General features: G+C 40.1%; 1 protein-coding gene across 11 annotated transcripts in view; it reads right to left on the bottom strand.

Moving 5' to 3' along the window:
- Window positions 1-17,017, bottom strand: part of LOC126271923 (DNA (cytosine-5)-methyltransferase 1-like) — a 212,611-nt gene that overhangs the window by 131,375 nt on the left and 64,219 nt on the right. For all 11 annotated transcript variants that reach the window (XM_049974328.1, XM_049974330.1, XM_049974329.1 and 8 more), the window contains one exon: window positions 6,357-6,541. In XM_049974328.1, coding sequence (XP_049830285.1) covers window positions 6,357-6,541 — 185 coding nt within the window. The remainder of the gene's footprint in view (window positions 1-6,356; window positions 6,542-17,017) is intronic.

Raw genomic sequence — 17,017 nt, 5'->3', positions numbered from 1 at the left:
TATTATGAAAAGGATATATTGCTTCTCACTGTAAAGATGACACATTTAGTTGCAGAGAAGCATAATGAAAAGAATGTTACACATTGAGCTTTTGGACAAAGCCTTTTTCAGAAGAGAAAACACATACATTCATACAAGCTACTTTGGCCAGAATGCAACACTCCTGTTGAACGGAAGTGGCAATTCATCAACCTGCATTTCAACAGCTGTCATTCATTCCAAACCAAAAAATACCTCCGATACATCATGGCCAACCAGGAATCGGGAATATGTAGTGACAATATCTCCCTTGCCCAGTATGATGAAGGTTTCACAAGGTCTTCACATCAGGCACTCGTCCCCAGACCGGTTAAGCAATCAGATTTCCCCTGCCATACCCTCACATACCCCATACCTTAATCCTGCCACCACCATCAAGAACCAGCTAAGGCGTACCTCTTTGCTGCCCACTACCATGCGGGACTGAGATGAGCTTAACCACATTCTTTGTTGGGGTTTTGATTATCTATCACATCCCAAAATCAAATTCCAGACCCCTTTCCATGGAGATCAGGCCCCTGTGGAAAACCCAGGTGTAAGACTGCCCAATCCACCCACCCAGCATTCCCTATTCCATTCCTGTCACATATTTATCCTATGCCATCAGAGGCTGGGCCAACTTGTGAATGAATTAGAGCTGGTATATGACAAGGCTGCAATCACTGCTCGGCTTTTTATATTGGTACGACTTCCAACCAGCTGCCTACTACGATGAATGGCCACTGCCAAACTGTGCCTCAGAGAAATGTTGACCACCCTGTGGCACATGCAGCTGTTGTTGTTACGAATGGCTACTTTATAACCCAAGCCATCTACATCCTCCCCTCCACTACCAGTCTTTCTGAACAGCAGAGATGGTAATTATTCTTACAACACATTCTATGCTCCCGACATTATCCTGGGCTCAACCTACTGTCCCACACCTTCCACCCAATCGTTTCCAGCCCCTACATTGCATCACCTTCTCCCAATTCATGTCCCCTCAGCATGGGTCCTTTCCTTTCCCCTTCTCTGCTCTTCTCCTCTTACACCCCCCCCCCTTTCCACACACACACACACACACACACACACACACACACACACACACACACACACACACACACACACACACAGCCTCCCAATGCTGTACATGGCACCCTTGTCTTGCCACCATCTGCACCCTCTATGCTGCACAGAACCACACTCTTCTCTGCCTCTGCGTGTGCGTGTGCATGCGTATGGGGGATGGAGTGGGTGTTTGCGCACACACTTATTTGATGAAGGCATTGGCCCTAAACGTGTCAATATTCATCACAGCATACACAACTCCACTGAAGAATACCAATATTTCATCTCTGTCAGATCCCCAAGGCTATGTTTAACACTCCACTACGCTCTTTCTGCCATGAGCCAGTCTCTCAGTATGACTGAGTAACATTGGTGGGAGCATGACAAGTGCAAAGGGGAAGGGGGAATCAGATTTCCAGTTAAAAATACTTTTTTCCGTATGAAAATACACTATTCCCTGGAGGAAAGGGTTGAATGGTAAAGTTTTCATATGCCAGCATAGAACTTCACGGTATTTTAGAGAACGAAACCTAGCAAAATACTTTGATGTGCAGCAACATGTACAGTGCGTATTTATGAATTACACAATTATAAAAGCATATTCCACCTAACACAGCACAGTAGCTTCCAAAGCACTCAAATCAAGATTGCAATGCACTTTTGTCGCCCAATCACAGTTCATGTAAAGCGATCTCACAAGCCAATAACAACAAACATCAGAGCATTGGACACTTGATGTAATCAGCAACATGACTACCCTTTAAGATATATCACATACAAATGTGTCGGTTAAATTTTAAATAATGTCATAAATGGCTGGTCTTCTGAGCCCAAAATCTTATGAAGTGGCTGGTCCTCAGTGTTAAACTTTGAGTGAGATTCAAATGATCCGCAGTTTAAGAAATCCATCCCACATTCTCACAAATAACATAATTCATTTTGGGTAACACAAAATTTTTCTTTGAAAATAATGCTTCTCAAATCACCATTCATAATATTTTTCCCCCACATGTTAAAAATTTAAACAGCTGTGATATCAACAGTCACCAATAGCAGCTTTTTGTTACGAAGTATTGCATAGTCTTTGTAATAAAGCCTTTGAAATTTTGTTGTCAGCACTGCGTGCACTGCATTTTGCTGTTGAAAATGGCGCATTATATTTGCAACTAAAGTTTTATTTTAGTGTTATTCTCTCGATTATGTTTTATTCGTGTGGTAACATTCTGCAGCAGCAGGCTAAAGTAAAATTCTGCGGGGTTTTTCCTGGATTGCCCTCTTGCCCTTATATGCATACGCCCTGCGAATGAAAATCCAACGTACAGTAATCTGCCAATATTTTTCCATATAACTAATGCAAATTATGCATTTCACTAAGTTCCTTCTGCTCTCAAAGATTCTGCACACAGTAGCATTTACTCAATCCATCCAGTAGCCTATTTCGTGAAATAGGCTTGTCCGTTAGATTCATAAAATGTAGCAGTAGGCTGGTTCCTAACTGACTTTTTAAAAATTTTCTGGTAGCTTTTTGTGAGTTACCTCCAGTGTGATTCCATTCCTTGTAAAAATGAGCTATGTGAACCTCAGAGACAGTAGGTTAGGAGAAAACGTCAGCACTCTGCCTGCAGAAACGGAAAATCCATGAGGGGCAGGTAATCCATTTCACATTATTATGTCACATTCATTAGCTAATGTAGGCCAGTTGCTTACTTCATTTTCCTTTATTGGATACATTCTCATTTCATAGATCACATTTGTCAGGTTATGTCACAGGACAATCACTCCAAGATGGGGAAAGAGAGGGTGGAGTTAGCCGAGCCCAGACATTCCTTTTTCATGACCCAACACGCTCCACTGCAATCGTCTTCCACTTCAAAGAGAAGGTAGGTAGCAATTGTGGCATATACCTCAATATGTGTACAGAAAGTGATTATTTATTGGGGAAAAACTCTCACTGTAGACCTAAAGCTGAGAAACTGTACAGCAAAATTAAGAAGCTTTGTATCAACAAAAATATTCTGGAAGATTGTTGGAGGTTCATATGCAAAGAGAAGGAAGAAAACACACACACACACACACACACACACACACACACACACACACACACACAGACAGACAGACAGACAGACAGACAGACGGGGGGGGGGGGGGGGGGGGGGAGACCAAACCTGTTTTTGATCCATCAAGAATTGGGGGGGGAAAAGGTACGATTTGCGCATGGAATTTATCAGCAGTTACTTAAGGAAGAGAGCTTATGAGCAAACAGACACAGTCAGGAGAGGCACGAGAGTAGCAAATAAGAAATTCAGCAATTCAGTAAGTTACATCCCATCCTGGCTTTTCCACTGTTTAATCCAATAAGTTTGGTATTTATGTGCTGACGTGTAAATTTCACTCACAAATATATCTGAAAATAAAAGGACTATTTACACATTCCCATCTGGAATTTCACTGATATTTTGGTCATTTAACTTATCCCTCTTCACTCTGAACACTTTTCTTTAAATGGGGAATCAAGTTGAATTCCCTGAATATTTTGGTTTATTAGATAATTAAAAAACAGTAAAATGTTGCTTTGGGAAAAATTTAATAGGAAAGCAGTAGCACGATGTCAGTCAGATGTTATTTCAGCTTAATTATCGTCTAACTTAATGCAACATAAACAATATTATGAGGAACAGTAATGAATAAAAGTGTCTTATTTTACTTCTGGTAGCAATACTATGCAGTTTACAACTCATATTTTATGGAATAAAAAAGTAATAATCACAACAAATATATAACTCTGAAATGCAAAGACATGGTGCAGACTGTTTCACTTTTTGTGGAAGAATTTCAAAAACCTTTAACCTTTGCAAAGCAAAAGTACTGATTACATTTTTCACACATTGTCTTAATTCTGCTACTGTTGTGCTGATATTTAAATGTTTATGGTGATGAAAAGTCATCCACTACGGTTCAGGGATCATACCCATATCATATCATTTGTCCAGACCTGATCCTGGATGAGATTTGAATATTTTTGCCTCTTCTACTGTGCTTAACTAATCTTCTTAACAAGTCACTAATACTCTTGTGTCCTCTCGTGTCAACCAGTTGAAAGAACTGCTACCACAGATATTTAATAAGATCCATAATATTCTTTTTAACAGTCTACTTCTCACAGCAGTGCTCTTTATATGGAAAACAGTAGTTGAGAAATGAAAGATCTACGGTACATAGACACTGATGAATCATCACTGAAATCAGGATCCTCAAACACAATGAACCTCTTCCTCTGGTAGGCCTTCATGTAACAGCTAAGGTGCATAAAAGCTTTCCACAAAAAAAATTATATAAGACAGTAAGAGAACGCACACAAGCATGTCCATTCAATTTTAAAGTTATGCAGTAAGCACCTGATTCAGACAAACTTGTTAGTACATGTTTAAAGCAAAATTGCTTGCACAAAGATGAGATTATTAATTAGCTGTCAATAGTACAGCATTGTATACCCCTTTCTAAACAACCATAACCACCAAATCGCCAAAACAACTCAGTTTCTCGTAATTTCGAACTACTAACCTGGCAACAGCATACTGCTTATGTTTCGACAAAACTCAGTAACATGTGCCAATCTACTGATGCTGAATGGTGACAAACACAGTAAATATGAAGCATGGAATGTGCACAATGATTTCATTTTGGTTGGAAGCAAGGAAAAAGTATGGGCCAAAAAATAAAATAAAAAACTAAACTCGCACAACTGAGTGGGTTCGGATGGAAAGGATTTTGGAACATATATTATGCTCCAATGTTAAGAAATACTTCTAAGAAAACGGTCTCTATTGACACATACCCAGCACAGACTCACTAAATGTCATTCTTATGAAACAACTAGATCTATTTGCATATAGTAATGAGTGATATTAACACGGTCTCTCAAGTTGGTTCCACATTTTCTAGATTCCCTGGGGATTTTTTACACTGATCTTCACAAGCAGCTTGTAACTAAGTTGCATGCCTATGGAATATCACCTCAGCTCTGTGACTGAATATTTTATTTCCTTTCAGAGATCATCTACAGAAACTGAAGTTATACCGGGGTTCTCCAAAGGAAACCACATAAATGAGTTTTGAAATAATCTGTGCAGGCCTCCTAGACTGTTTCCAGATGATGCTGTCATTTACCATCTACACGAGTCATCAGAAGATCATAAACAAATTACAAATGGTTTACACAAGGTATCTGCCTGGTGTGAAAAGTGTTGATGAACATTGCACAAATTTAAATATTCTTGACTGAAATAACTAGAGATTACAATTACAAACAACCTAAATTGTAACCACCACATACAATGTTGTGGGGAAACCAAAAACTGTGATTTATTAACAGAACAGTTTGAAGGTTGAACAAATAGAATAAATAGATTTCTACACTATGCTTGTCTGACCTATTCTAGAGTACTGTGCTGTACAATACATGGTCATTACCAGAGAGGATATATTTAATAATTATTATTATAACAACAACAACAAAACAAGGGCAGCTTGTTACATGCAATCACAAAATAGGGGAGAGCAAGATACAAACCGTGAGTTAGGGTGGCAATAATTAAAACTAAGTATTTTCAATAGGTTGACATCATTTCAAATAATTTCAATAACCAACTTTCTCCACTGAATGTCAAAACATATTGCCCACTACCCTCTACATTATCATAAAAAATTATCAACAACAGAAATCAAGAGCTCATACTAGAATATCAGGTGTTCATTATTTCCAAATGCTATTCAAGAGTGGAACAGTAGAGAAACAGTTTGAAACAGGTTCTAAGTACCCTTTGCCAAACACTTTTAAAGTAGAATCGTAAAGTAAATGTGAATTAAAAGAAATAAGTTTGTGTTACAAAACAACATCAGTACTCTTTCTATTTATGTTATTTTACCACAGAGTGACTTAAGTTGGTAACAGGAAATTCCTGTGTTTGCCTAGAGAAATTAGTAAAATTATGACATTAGTTTAACTACCAGTACTACACTCTACAGACATTTGCTAATAAGAAACATCGATTACATTCAATTTCCTCCCCTCTGATTTTATTCATCACTATTGTCTGAAATCTCCTTTTGTCACAGAAAAATAATTCTACACAAAAAAGAATAAATAATTTTAAAGGAACAGTGAAAATTTATGTATTAAGCTACACAAAGGTAAACCGTACTTTCAGTTCTAGTTAATAACTGTTTCTAACATAACAATGTCACACACTAACTACAGGTAATTTACACACCTTTTTCCTAATGTAACACCAGCAAGCTTGATTAAAGCTCTCATACATGGAGAAGCTATTAATAATTGGTCATCAGTTTCTTCTGAAGCAGAGTCAAAACTCATCACCTGATCACAAACAAACTGTGCATGCTGCAGCAGTATGTCTTCCGTAAAACAAGATATTCCACTAGGTGGCACAACCGTCTACAAAAAATTTAAAAAAAGGACATACATGAGTAGTGAAAATTATAAGTACATCCAGCAAAAGTAATTCATATTTCCAAGTAACAAATTTGGGTTCCTCCATATGTGTTGTGCAAACTGCGCAAGGTCTACCGAGATCCTTGTCCTCACTTGGGATGATCCTGTGTCTGTGAATGTTGTTTGCCGTACATGGCATGCCTACTGATTATGTCACTGTCTAAACTATAGAATATCTAGTCTTCCATTTCCTGCATGGTACAGAAAAGACTACATTTCACTGTTTACCCTGTTCACACTCCACAAAATTACTAATATTATTCTGATGCTAGTACAACCTCAATTTATACGCAGCACTTACAACTTAATGCAAAGATTAACACAACTAATAAGATCTGAGGAACGAAAATCAACATTAAGACAGCCTTCACCACTGAATACTGATGTAAGTAAAATAGCCCGTGTTCACAACGGCACCTAGTTTATCCATTTGCTATAAGCACCTCCAATTGCCATTTTCTTTGATGAGGAGGTTCAGGAACACTGTTCTCAATTACAAAAAGACCCGCATTTTCCACTCGACTCCAGTGTAGGTCTCTTTTTCAGAATTCTGGAATGTGGCATGAGAAATATGGAAAGACATTTTTTGGTGACTAATCTTCTCAGCGAAGAAACATAAACGACTTTCTGTAGTTTTAGTGATGCGCCTGCCACTTTTTGTTATTTCTGTAGCTTGTTTCAGATGAGACCACACTAGCACAGGATACTGAGCTGTGGGTGCTTATCTGCTTGATGTCTGCTGAGCTCTTCTTCAAATTTTTCTTCAAATTATTCTAACTTGCACCAGACCCCTATCAAAGCATTTGGTTTTATTGATTTAAGTGTTTTCTCTAACAGTTTCTCCATTCATTCCACTGAGTTATTAAACACTTCATCATAAATATTTTAGTATTTCAGGGAATCTTACATTCTTGTTTCACCATCAGAAAAAAAATTCAGTTCCAATGGATATCCAATACTTTGAAAGCATTCAAACCCATGAACACTGTTTTCCAGTGATTTCAAATAAACTTACAATGAAGGGCAATGGATAGAGAATGTGCGAGAGATAGTGATTTGATATTTTCTAGAGTCTAACATTTGCTTTCTTATTCACGATAAAATGACACTTAATGAATTAATGTCGTGCTTTCAACTACACAAATAATGGTGACCCAAACCATCTTGCAATTAAGTGCTTCGTTTCTTGGTAACTTTCAAGTGAAAAATGTCTTACATTTCAGTTTCCACTTAATATTACAATAAATAGTCAACAAAAAAAAGTACCTATGTCACCATTATATTATGTCTATTGTAATGATGACAGAAGTTGGAGCAAATTTTCTGTTCGTGTCTCTTGGAGCATTTGTGTCAGTACCCCAGACACTTGCGGGACGGCATAACAATTCTGTAGCACTGACAGTAACTAAAAGCACAGACATTTATGCAGCTTGCATCAATTTCTTCAGTCCTTTTCCACTGTGTGCCCAGGATGGCTGCAAGTGTAGCAAACGGAACTCAACAACCTTAATGCTATCTCCTGGTTCAGGTGGTGATGTGAAACACACATAGGGTATAAAGAGGTGATTACGGCAAGATTTTTACCTTTCTGAATATTCTGTCACCTTTACTTGTATAATTCCAGCATCTGTTGCGATACAGACTACCATATCAAATACTAACAAAGAGATAGAGGGGCTGGCCAGTACTTACCTCAGCTCAGTACAGCCGATAGATACACAAAAAACAACCGAAAATTTAAGTTCCTAGCTTTCGGAATAAATGTTCCTTCATCAGGGAGGAGAGGGGGAAAGAAAGGGAAGAAGGGAAAGTGGATTTAGTTACTCACAACCAAAGTTATGAAGCAACAGGGAAAGGAAAACAGGGAGGGTAGCTAGGATGCCTCCACCCTTGCTACCCTCCCTGTTTTCCTTTCCCTGTTGCTTCATAACCTGGGTTGTGAGTAATTAATCCACTTTCCCTTCTTCCCTTTCTTTCCCCTCTCTCCTCCCTGATGAAGGAACATTTATTCCGAAAGCTAGGAACTTAAATTTCCGTTTGTTTTTTGTGTATCTATCGGCTGTACTGAGCTGAGGTAAGTACTGGCCAGCCCCTCTTTCTCTTTGTTAGTATTTGTTTCACATCTTTATATGAGATTTTCCATTAATTATTTAGACTACCACATCAGTGTTCTACAAAATATTTTACACTGTCTGAGAGATGGAAACAATATATTTGTAAGCAACATTTACACTCTTTATCACAACAAAGTCCAGAGATTCCCATATACTGGGCTTCACTTATCAACTTGTTACATTTCTTCCATATGTACACACCAGTGTTGTTCCCACCATGAAATCCTTACTTTAACTGTTTTCATCAAGACATCCCAGTGCAAACAAAACCTCCCAAAACTAAAAACTGCAAAACAAAAGCTCAAAGAGAACAGACAGAAATCTAGTAAGCCAACTGCTGCCTGCCTATTTATGGATAGGACAGTCTATTTGGCAATGTTCACACAGGTGCTATTCCCAAGTATGTAGCAGTGCCCACAATGAACTTTTTTTCAGTCCTATATCCAGTAAATATCTTTGTTCATGTGGCTTGCCAGGTTTACACTACCATAAGCACTTTCTAGTTTCATGGTCATAGTCTGGCCTGCCCGCAGATCTTCAAGTTTTAGAACATTGGGCGTGTTTTCGGATCCTCATCTTCGTCTCCACTTGCACAGAACTTGTTCCATTTATTTTCATTCTCTGTAGTTTTCTTTAATTAGATGATGTGCCTCATTTTCCAGTTATGTAGATGTTTCTAATTTTATCCTCTGTTTGCACAATTTTTATGCACACGAGGAACTCAATTTCTAATGTTTTCAATTGCCCATAATTTTTCTTCCTTGGAGATTAACAATTTGCTGACAGACATCACCTTAACAAATAACATTTCCACTGCCTCATCCAGTTAACACCAATACCGTATGTAAAGAGTTTATGCCTTTTCCATAAAAGGCAAACAGATTTCATTTTTGCAAATCCTGCATTAAGTCAATGAAGTGAAGTCAACTCAGGGAACACAGCAAAAATGCCACACAAGCGGGCTATATATGTCTGCTTGTGTCTGTGTGTGTGTGTGTGTGTGTGTGTGTGTGTGTGTGTGTGTGTGTGTGTGCGCACCTATCCTTTTTTCCCCCCTAAGGTAAGTCTTTCCGCTCCTGGGATTGGAATGGCTCCTTACCCTCTCCCTTAAAACCCACATCCTTTCATCTTTCCTTCTCCTACCCTCTTTCCTGACGAAGCAACCGTTGGTTGCGAAAGCTCGTAATTTTGTGTGTGTGTTTGTGTGTTATTTTATAGTGTCTGTCTACCGGCGCTTTCCCGCTTGGTAAGTCTTGGGATCTTTAGAGAGAGAGAGAGAGAGAGAGAGAGAGAGAGAGAGAGAGAGAGAGAGAGAGAACCTAAAAGATAGACAAAATCAGTTTACTGAGAAACAAAATCATTCAGTTGTAGCATCAACTAGTCTTGCTGTAATCTGGACACTACTCTTAAGTTACAATTAGAAGCAACACAAGACGGAATGACATGAAGTGTGAGGCAGAGATGGCAGTAATTTTAGTTCAATGGCATAATTAATCATGGTTTTTGATTGTAGCAGTGGCGGTTGTTGTGATGCTGGTGTTGCTGTTGCTGCTAATCCACTATTATCATATTTACGTGAAATTAGGGCACACATTTTTTCTTTTTTTTACCATTTGAAGTATTAAAAATTGGGGTCCACATAAGATTCAAGGGTGTATTAGATTTGAGTACAAACTTGAATCATTCGCCAGTATTTCTTGCCCTATATTGATGTGAAATAGCAAAAGCTTTATTAAATTCTAGCAAGAAAATATAGATATGGTACCTGTGAATTAAACCAAGGAAGACATAAATCGGGTAAGAGGTTATTGAGTTAAGAGAGCTGGTATGTATTTCCAGTTCTGAATGCTTTGAAGTGGATATACAGGGGTGAGAATGTATCTAAACTGGCAAAGGAACAGGGTGTTGGTAAAGCAACCATTTGTGACTGGAAAAAGAACTGAGCGATGCTTGAAAGGACCTGTGCAACGTCTTCGGAAAACACACTCGAAATTCGGAGGGCTTTGAAACAGTCTCAGTACGATAAAAGTGGATGAAGCTCTTATCCTTTGGTTTACGCAGGAAAAAGGAATGGGAACTCCTTTGAGTGGAGCACTGGTTCAGGAGAATGTTGTTTACCTTACCAAGTTAATGAATAGTGATGAGTCTTTTAGTGCGAGTACGGATTGGTTGGACAAATTCAAAATGTCATGGAATCCGCCAGTTAACGATTGCTGGAGAGAAGCTTTCTTCTGACAGAGATGCAGTGAAGGAATACTTGGGCGAGTTTGAAAATATGATAAGAGAGGAAAAGTATCCTCTCCAACAAATTTATAACAGTGACAAGACTGGCCTTAATTTTAGGACATTGCCAACAAAAAGCCTGCCATCAAAAGCAGAAGACCATGCTCCTGGTTTTAAAATCTGCAAAGATCGTGTGACTTTATTAGCGTGCAGCAACAGTGTTGGTAATAACAAGCTGCCTTTAATACTGATTGGCAAATCTGCTAGGCCCAGAGTAGAGGTAATATGTCTACTGTTTTTTAGTAAGTTCGACAGCTTTTCTTTCATTGTTATGCATTGTTTAAACCTAATGCTTTCTTGCCGATTTTTCTAATACATGTTTACTGTACTGTGTAAATAAAAATAGTGTACATGTACAGCAGTTTACCACACAGTTTTCCATACTTGGACTAACGTTTTTCATGTTTGGATTAACCGAACGTTCGGATTACTTGATTTAGGATTACTGGGACTCTGCTGCACTTTGCACTGTGTTTGCATCAAGCAGAGAAGATTATTGTATGAAGTTGCATTCAAGCGTAAAAGAATTCTTTATGCTGAAAAATATGGTAACAGTGGGCAGGAAGAGAGTTCAATGTAGCTGAAAGTAATGTTCTCTTATGAAAAAACCGAAATTGGGATTATTTGCACCTACTGCTACTAGGGGAGAAGAAGTAGAAGAAGAAGTAGTAGTGTGTCACGATATACACTCCTGGAAATGGAAAAAAGAACACATTGACACCGGTGTGTCAGACCCACCATACTTGCTCCGGACACTGCGAGAGGACTGTACAAGCAATGATCACACGCACGGCACAGCGGACACACCAGGAACCGCGGTGTTGGCCGTTGAATGGCGCTAGCTGCGCAGCATTTGCGCACCGCCGCCGTCAGTGTCAGCCAGTTTACCGTGGCATACGGAGCTCCATCGCAGTCTTTAACACTGGTAGCATGCCGCGACAGCGTGGACGTGAACCGTATGTGCAGTTTACGGACTTTGAGCGAGGGCGTATAGTGGGCATGCGGGAGGCCGGGTGGACGTACCGCCGAATTGCTCAACACGTGGGGCGTGAGGTCTCCACAGTACATCGATGTTGTCGCCAGTGGTCGGCGGAAGGTGCACGTGCCCGTCGACCTGGGACCGGACCACAGCGACGCACGGATGCATGCCAAGACCGTAGGATCCTACGCAGTGCCGTAGGGGACCGCACCGCCACTTCCCAGCAAATTAGGGACACTGTTGCTCATGGGGTATCGGCAAGGACCATTCGCAGCCGTCTCCATGATGCTGGGCCTCGGTCCCGCACACCGTTAGGCCGTCTTCCGCTCACGCCCCAACATCGTGCAGCCCGCCTCTAGTGGTGTCGCGACAGGCGTGAATGGAGGGACGAATGGAGACGTGTCCTCTTCAGCGAAGAGAGTCGCTTCAGCCTTGGTGCCAATGATGGTCGTATGCGTGTTTGGCGCCGTGCAGGTGAGCGCCACAATCAGGACTGCATACGACCGAGGCACACAGGGCCAACACCCGGCATCATGGTGTGGGGAGCGATCTCCTACACTGGCCGTACACTTCTGGTGATCGTCGAAGGGACACTGAATAGTGCACGGTACATCCAAACCATCATCGAACCCATCGTTCTACCATTCCTAGACCGGCAAGGGAACTTGCTGTTCCAACAGGACAATGCACGTCCGCATGTATCCCGTGCCACCCAACGTGCTCTAGAAGGTGTTAGTCAACAACCCTGGCCAGCAAGATCTCCGGATCTGTCCCCCATTGAGCATGTTTGGGACTGGATGAAGCGTCGTCTCACGCGGTCTGCACGTCCAGCACGAACGCTGGTCCAACTGAGGCGCCAGGTGGAAATGGCATGGCAAGCCGTTCCACAGGACTACATCAAGCATCTCTACGATCGTCTCCATGGGAGAATAGCAGCCTGCATTGCTGCGAAAGGTGGATATACACTGTACTAGTGCCGACATTGTGCATGCTCTGTTGCCTGTGTCTATGTGCCTGTGGTTCTGTCAGTGTGATCATGTGATGTATCTGACCCCAGGAATGTGTCAAAGTTTCCCCTTCCTGGGACAATGAATTCACAGTGTTCTTATTTCAATTTCCAGGAGTGTAGTTGCCAAGGTGTATGAGGAATGAGGTAATGGGCGAGTTTGGAGCCCCACTACTTCTCCTTCAAGCGGAGGCTATATAAACAAATATGCGGCGCAGCCATGTAGATGCAGTGCTAGACACCAGCACAGCAAGCTCCTATGCTAACCTGTTTATGGGCAGTCTAGAGGGCACCTTCCTAGCCCCCGAAACCACAAACCCCTTGTCCGGTTCAGGTTCATAGATGATATCTTTATAATCTGGACTGCAAGACACCATATTCTCTTCCTTCACAACCTCAACACTCTCTCTCCCATCTGCTTCATCTGATCTTCCTCAACTCAGTGAGCCACCTTCATCAGGTGGCTTCATCCATTCCTCTATCCACATCAAATCCACCAACCACCAGCAGTACCAGCATTTCACCAGCCGTCATCCCTATTGGACAAAAAAATTTCTCTCATACAGCCTGGTCACCCATGGACAACTTAACTGCAGTGATGAACACACTCTTCCCCTGTATGCTGAAGATCTCATGAGGACCTTCACACCACTCAGTCAGGCAACTGCCACCCCCAATCCTAGTCCACTAATGTATTTCCTGTGCCACATCCTCCTCACATCCCTACCCTCCCACTACCCCTATGAAATGCTAAAAAGGAGTGCCTCTCATCACCAAATACCATCCAGGACTGGAACAGTTGAACCATATCCTCCACCAGGGCTTTACCTATCATCATACCTGCCAACTTTTCAAAAAGGGTTAGCAGTGAAACTTGTGTACAACAAAAAGAGCACGACGAAAAATCTTAATGATTTTTGACATACTCCAGCTTCACGAAAATAATAATACTTCAGAGCTACAAAATACAATAATTCATGCTTTAAACCGAACACGTGAATGAAACCACATGTACTTACATCATAGGCCAATGATTTGCAGATGAACGTAACAATTAAGAAGAAACCCATGTTAAACAGCAGCAGGCATTTTGAATATTAGTTTGGAACATACGTAACAAGACTTCCTTGATAAATTAGGCAGATATGCAATAACAGAATAAGGCTTTACACAATAAAACTTGTTTAAATAACAAAGGCACAAAATAATATAATACACACTGTAAGCCACATGCTAGTTCAACCTTAAGTCATAATTGTGGCCTTTTCAGCTTCCTGCAAAAAGTCATAACAGGTACCAGAAATCCTGGTCATCAGAATAGAAACAGACTACAGAGATTCATTGGACATGCTCACTCAGAGTGAACTACATTTTTTTTTTTTAATTTCTTTCTTCTATTTCTAATAGCATAAAGTTAATCAACAACAGGCAGGCACTGTTCACAATTATACTTTATAAATTGACATTAATACAACAATGAGACATGCAAAAGATTATGTTTTTCCATGGCTATCAAAATGACCACTGAACAAAAGCATATTCATTGTTTGTTATTCCTCACCCCAATATCAACTTGAGGAACTGGCAATTTCTCTTTCACACCACTATTATTAATATACGAAATTTTTTTTCATTTAATTTAAAAATCATGTTATCCTTGTCCACATACGCTAAAGCATAACTTCGAGGTCCTTTTCCAGTAGCTTTTGTATGGTGCACACATATCTGTCGCTGTACAAATTCCTCCTTCCTCTTTGAAATTTAGCCAAGATATACTCTCCAACAGCAACATGTGCTGTATCAGTTATTACAACAGGATGCAGCGTGGATTCTTCAAAGGGATCACCATCATCCAGGCCGTTGTCACTCTTCAAAGAGATGTCAGAATCAGTCTCCCTTCTCTGTTGTGTTCTTACCACAGCTTTGACCACAGGCATAGCTTTCTGGCTCTACCGCTTCTGGCCTACTCCTTTTCTGTTAATTACATGTTCCATGGATCATTTTGCACAATACAATGTAATGATGTGGAATGAGTCACTTTACATTCATATGGCAAATTAATTTGTACGTACGGTTGTAATCTGAACGTTTCTAAGCTGGGTGGTTTTTTCCCCCGAAAAGAAAAAAGATATACAGATGTGAGTTAGTAATTCCTACCTACCACCTTTTACACATTAAAGAAGTACAGTAATAGAAATTCTTCTACAGAACAGGAGTAGTTGTCAAGGAGGAACTTTCTCAGTTTGTTACCATATTTTACTTTGCTGCCTGTCAGACATTTATATGACTGGGTAAGTGACCAAACATTTTTATGCATCATTCTGCACCCCTTTTTGTGCTAAAGACAACCTTAATGTGGAGTAATGAATGACTTTTTCCTTCTAGTACAGTGGGATCTCACTTTACGAGCATCTCTCATAACACGCAATTCACATAATAAGCAAAACAAAATGTAAAAACTGATGTAACGAGCGATGTTACACATAACGAGGGACGATTTAGTGTTATGCCACCAGCCATTTGCATGAGGCGAGGGGAAATGTTCAACAATGTGAACACCTTTCATTGTTGGCAGCAGCATACAAACCTTTACTATATACTGCAGTCTGGGTTTAGCGGTCTTCTGCTACCACCTTAGTGCAGCTTCTAATCACTTCTTCTTCTTTTTTTGTGGAGGGGGGGATTTTAATAACCTTCATAGATATGTCCCCAAAGATAAAGCCGCAAGAAGACAACCATAAGAGAAATAAAATAACCTTAGTAATGTAAAGTCAATGAAAAACATGAACATGGTGCGAGCACTGCTGATTTAGCATGCACATACAATCGGTCTACATCAACCATTTGCATTATCCTCAAGAACAAGTACAAGATTAGGGAGATAAATTCCTCAAAGGGAACGACAAAGAGTATCCAAACAACGGTTTTGTATTCTGGATGATGCCAAAAGGTTGCTCCTTATGTGGATAAATTAAAAGCAATTGCAAGGCGACACTATTAACGAGATCATCATTTGTGATAAGTTGAGAATTATTTTCATCAATCTAGTTAATAAAGCGCCACGATCATCAGTGACCGAAAGAGTGTTTAAGGGAAGCCATGGGTGGTTCAAGAAATTTAAGAGAAGAACCGGCATCCACAACGATGTGAGATAAGGTGAAGCAGCCAGTGTCCAGGCTTACAAGACCACCTCCTTCAAATCATCAAAATCCAATTTCTGCCTCGCAACACCACCCCATTACTCCAGCCTATGGATCAGGAGATTATTTCTAACTTAAGAAGCTCTACACTAAAGCAATCAACAAGCATTGCTTTTAGTTGTCTAAAGCTACCAATCCCATTCTCAGAGCGGTTTGGAAATATCATTTCAACATCGTTGCCTGCATCAAGACCATACAACAGGAGTGGGAAGAGGCTACCAAGAGAACTCTCACTTCTACTTGGATGAAGTTTTGGCTGGAGTGCATTGGCAAGTATGACTGAGGCATTGCTGACAAAATGTCGAGGGCATCACCAACACACTATTATGAGATTAAGAGTGACAAATTTAACGCAAATATAATGGACAAAAATAGATGAAAGCAAAATTAAACAGGAATTAGGCAGTAAATAGTACGTAAAAAAAGAATTACATGATGTTAATGGTAACAGATTTTTGCTAAAGTTGACAAATGTTTAAAGAGGAAGATGACAAAGTAGAAAGGAACTTAAAAGTAAGTGACAGTTTAAAAGTAGAAATGAAAACTGACATTATAAGGAACATTGACTGTTGGAGGACAGAAATGGGGAAAAAAGCTAACCATAAAGATGGCACTGAACTCTGTAGTTTAAAATCAGAACTGGAGAAAAGGCTAGATTCACTAAATTATTTACGAAGTAATAAAAAGCACAAGAGAACTGAAGACTTGAAATAAAAGTCTACGCGCCATAATAAGGAATTTTGAGGTTTCGTGTGAAAATAGGATCTACATCCCAAGCCCAATAATTTATAAAAGTCTCAAACTGCCACAAACGAAAATGTAGAAGCAAATCCAATC

This window comes from Schistocerca gregaria, chromosome 5, assembly GCF_023897955.1.
Source record: "Schistocerca gregaria isolate iqSchGreg1 chromosome 5, iqSchGreg1.2, whole genome shotgun sequence".
Classification (NCBI taxonomy): Eukaryota; Metazoa; Arthropoda; class Insecta; order Orthoptera; family Acrididae; genus Schistocerca; species Schistocerca gregaria.
This window is presented reverse-complemented; position numbering and strand designations above follow the sequence as displayed.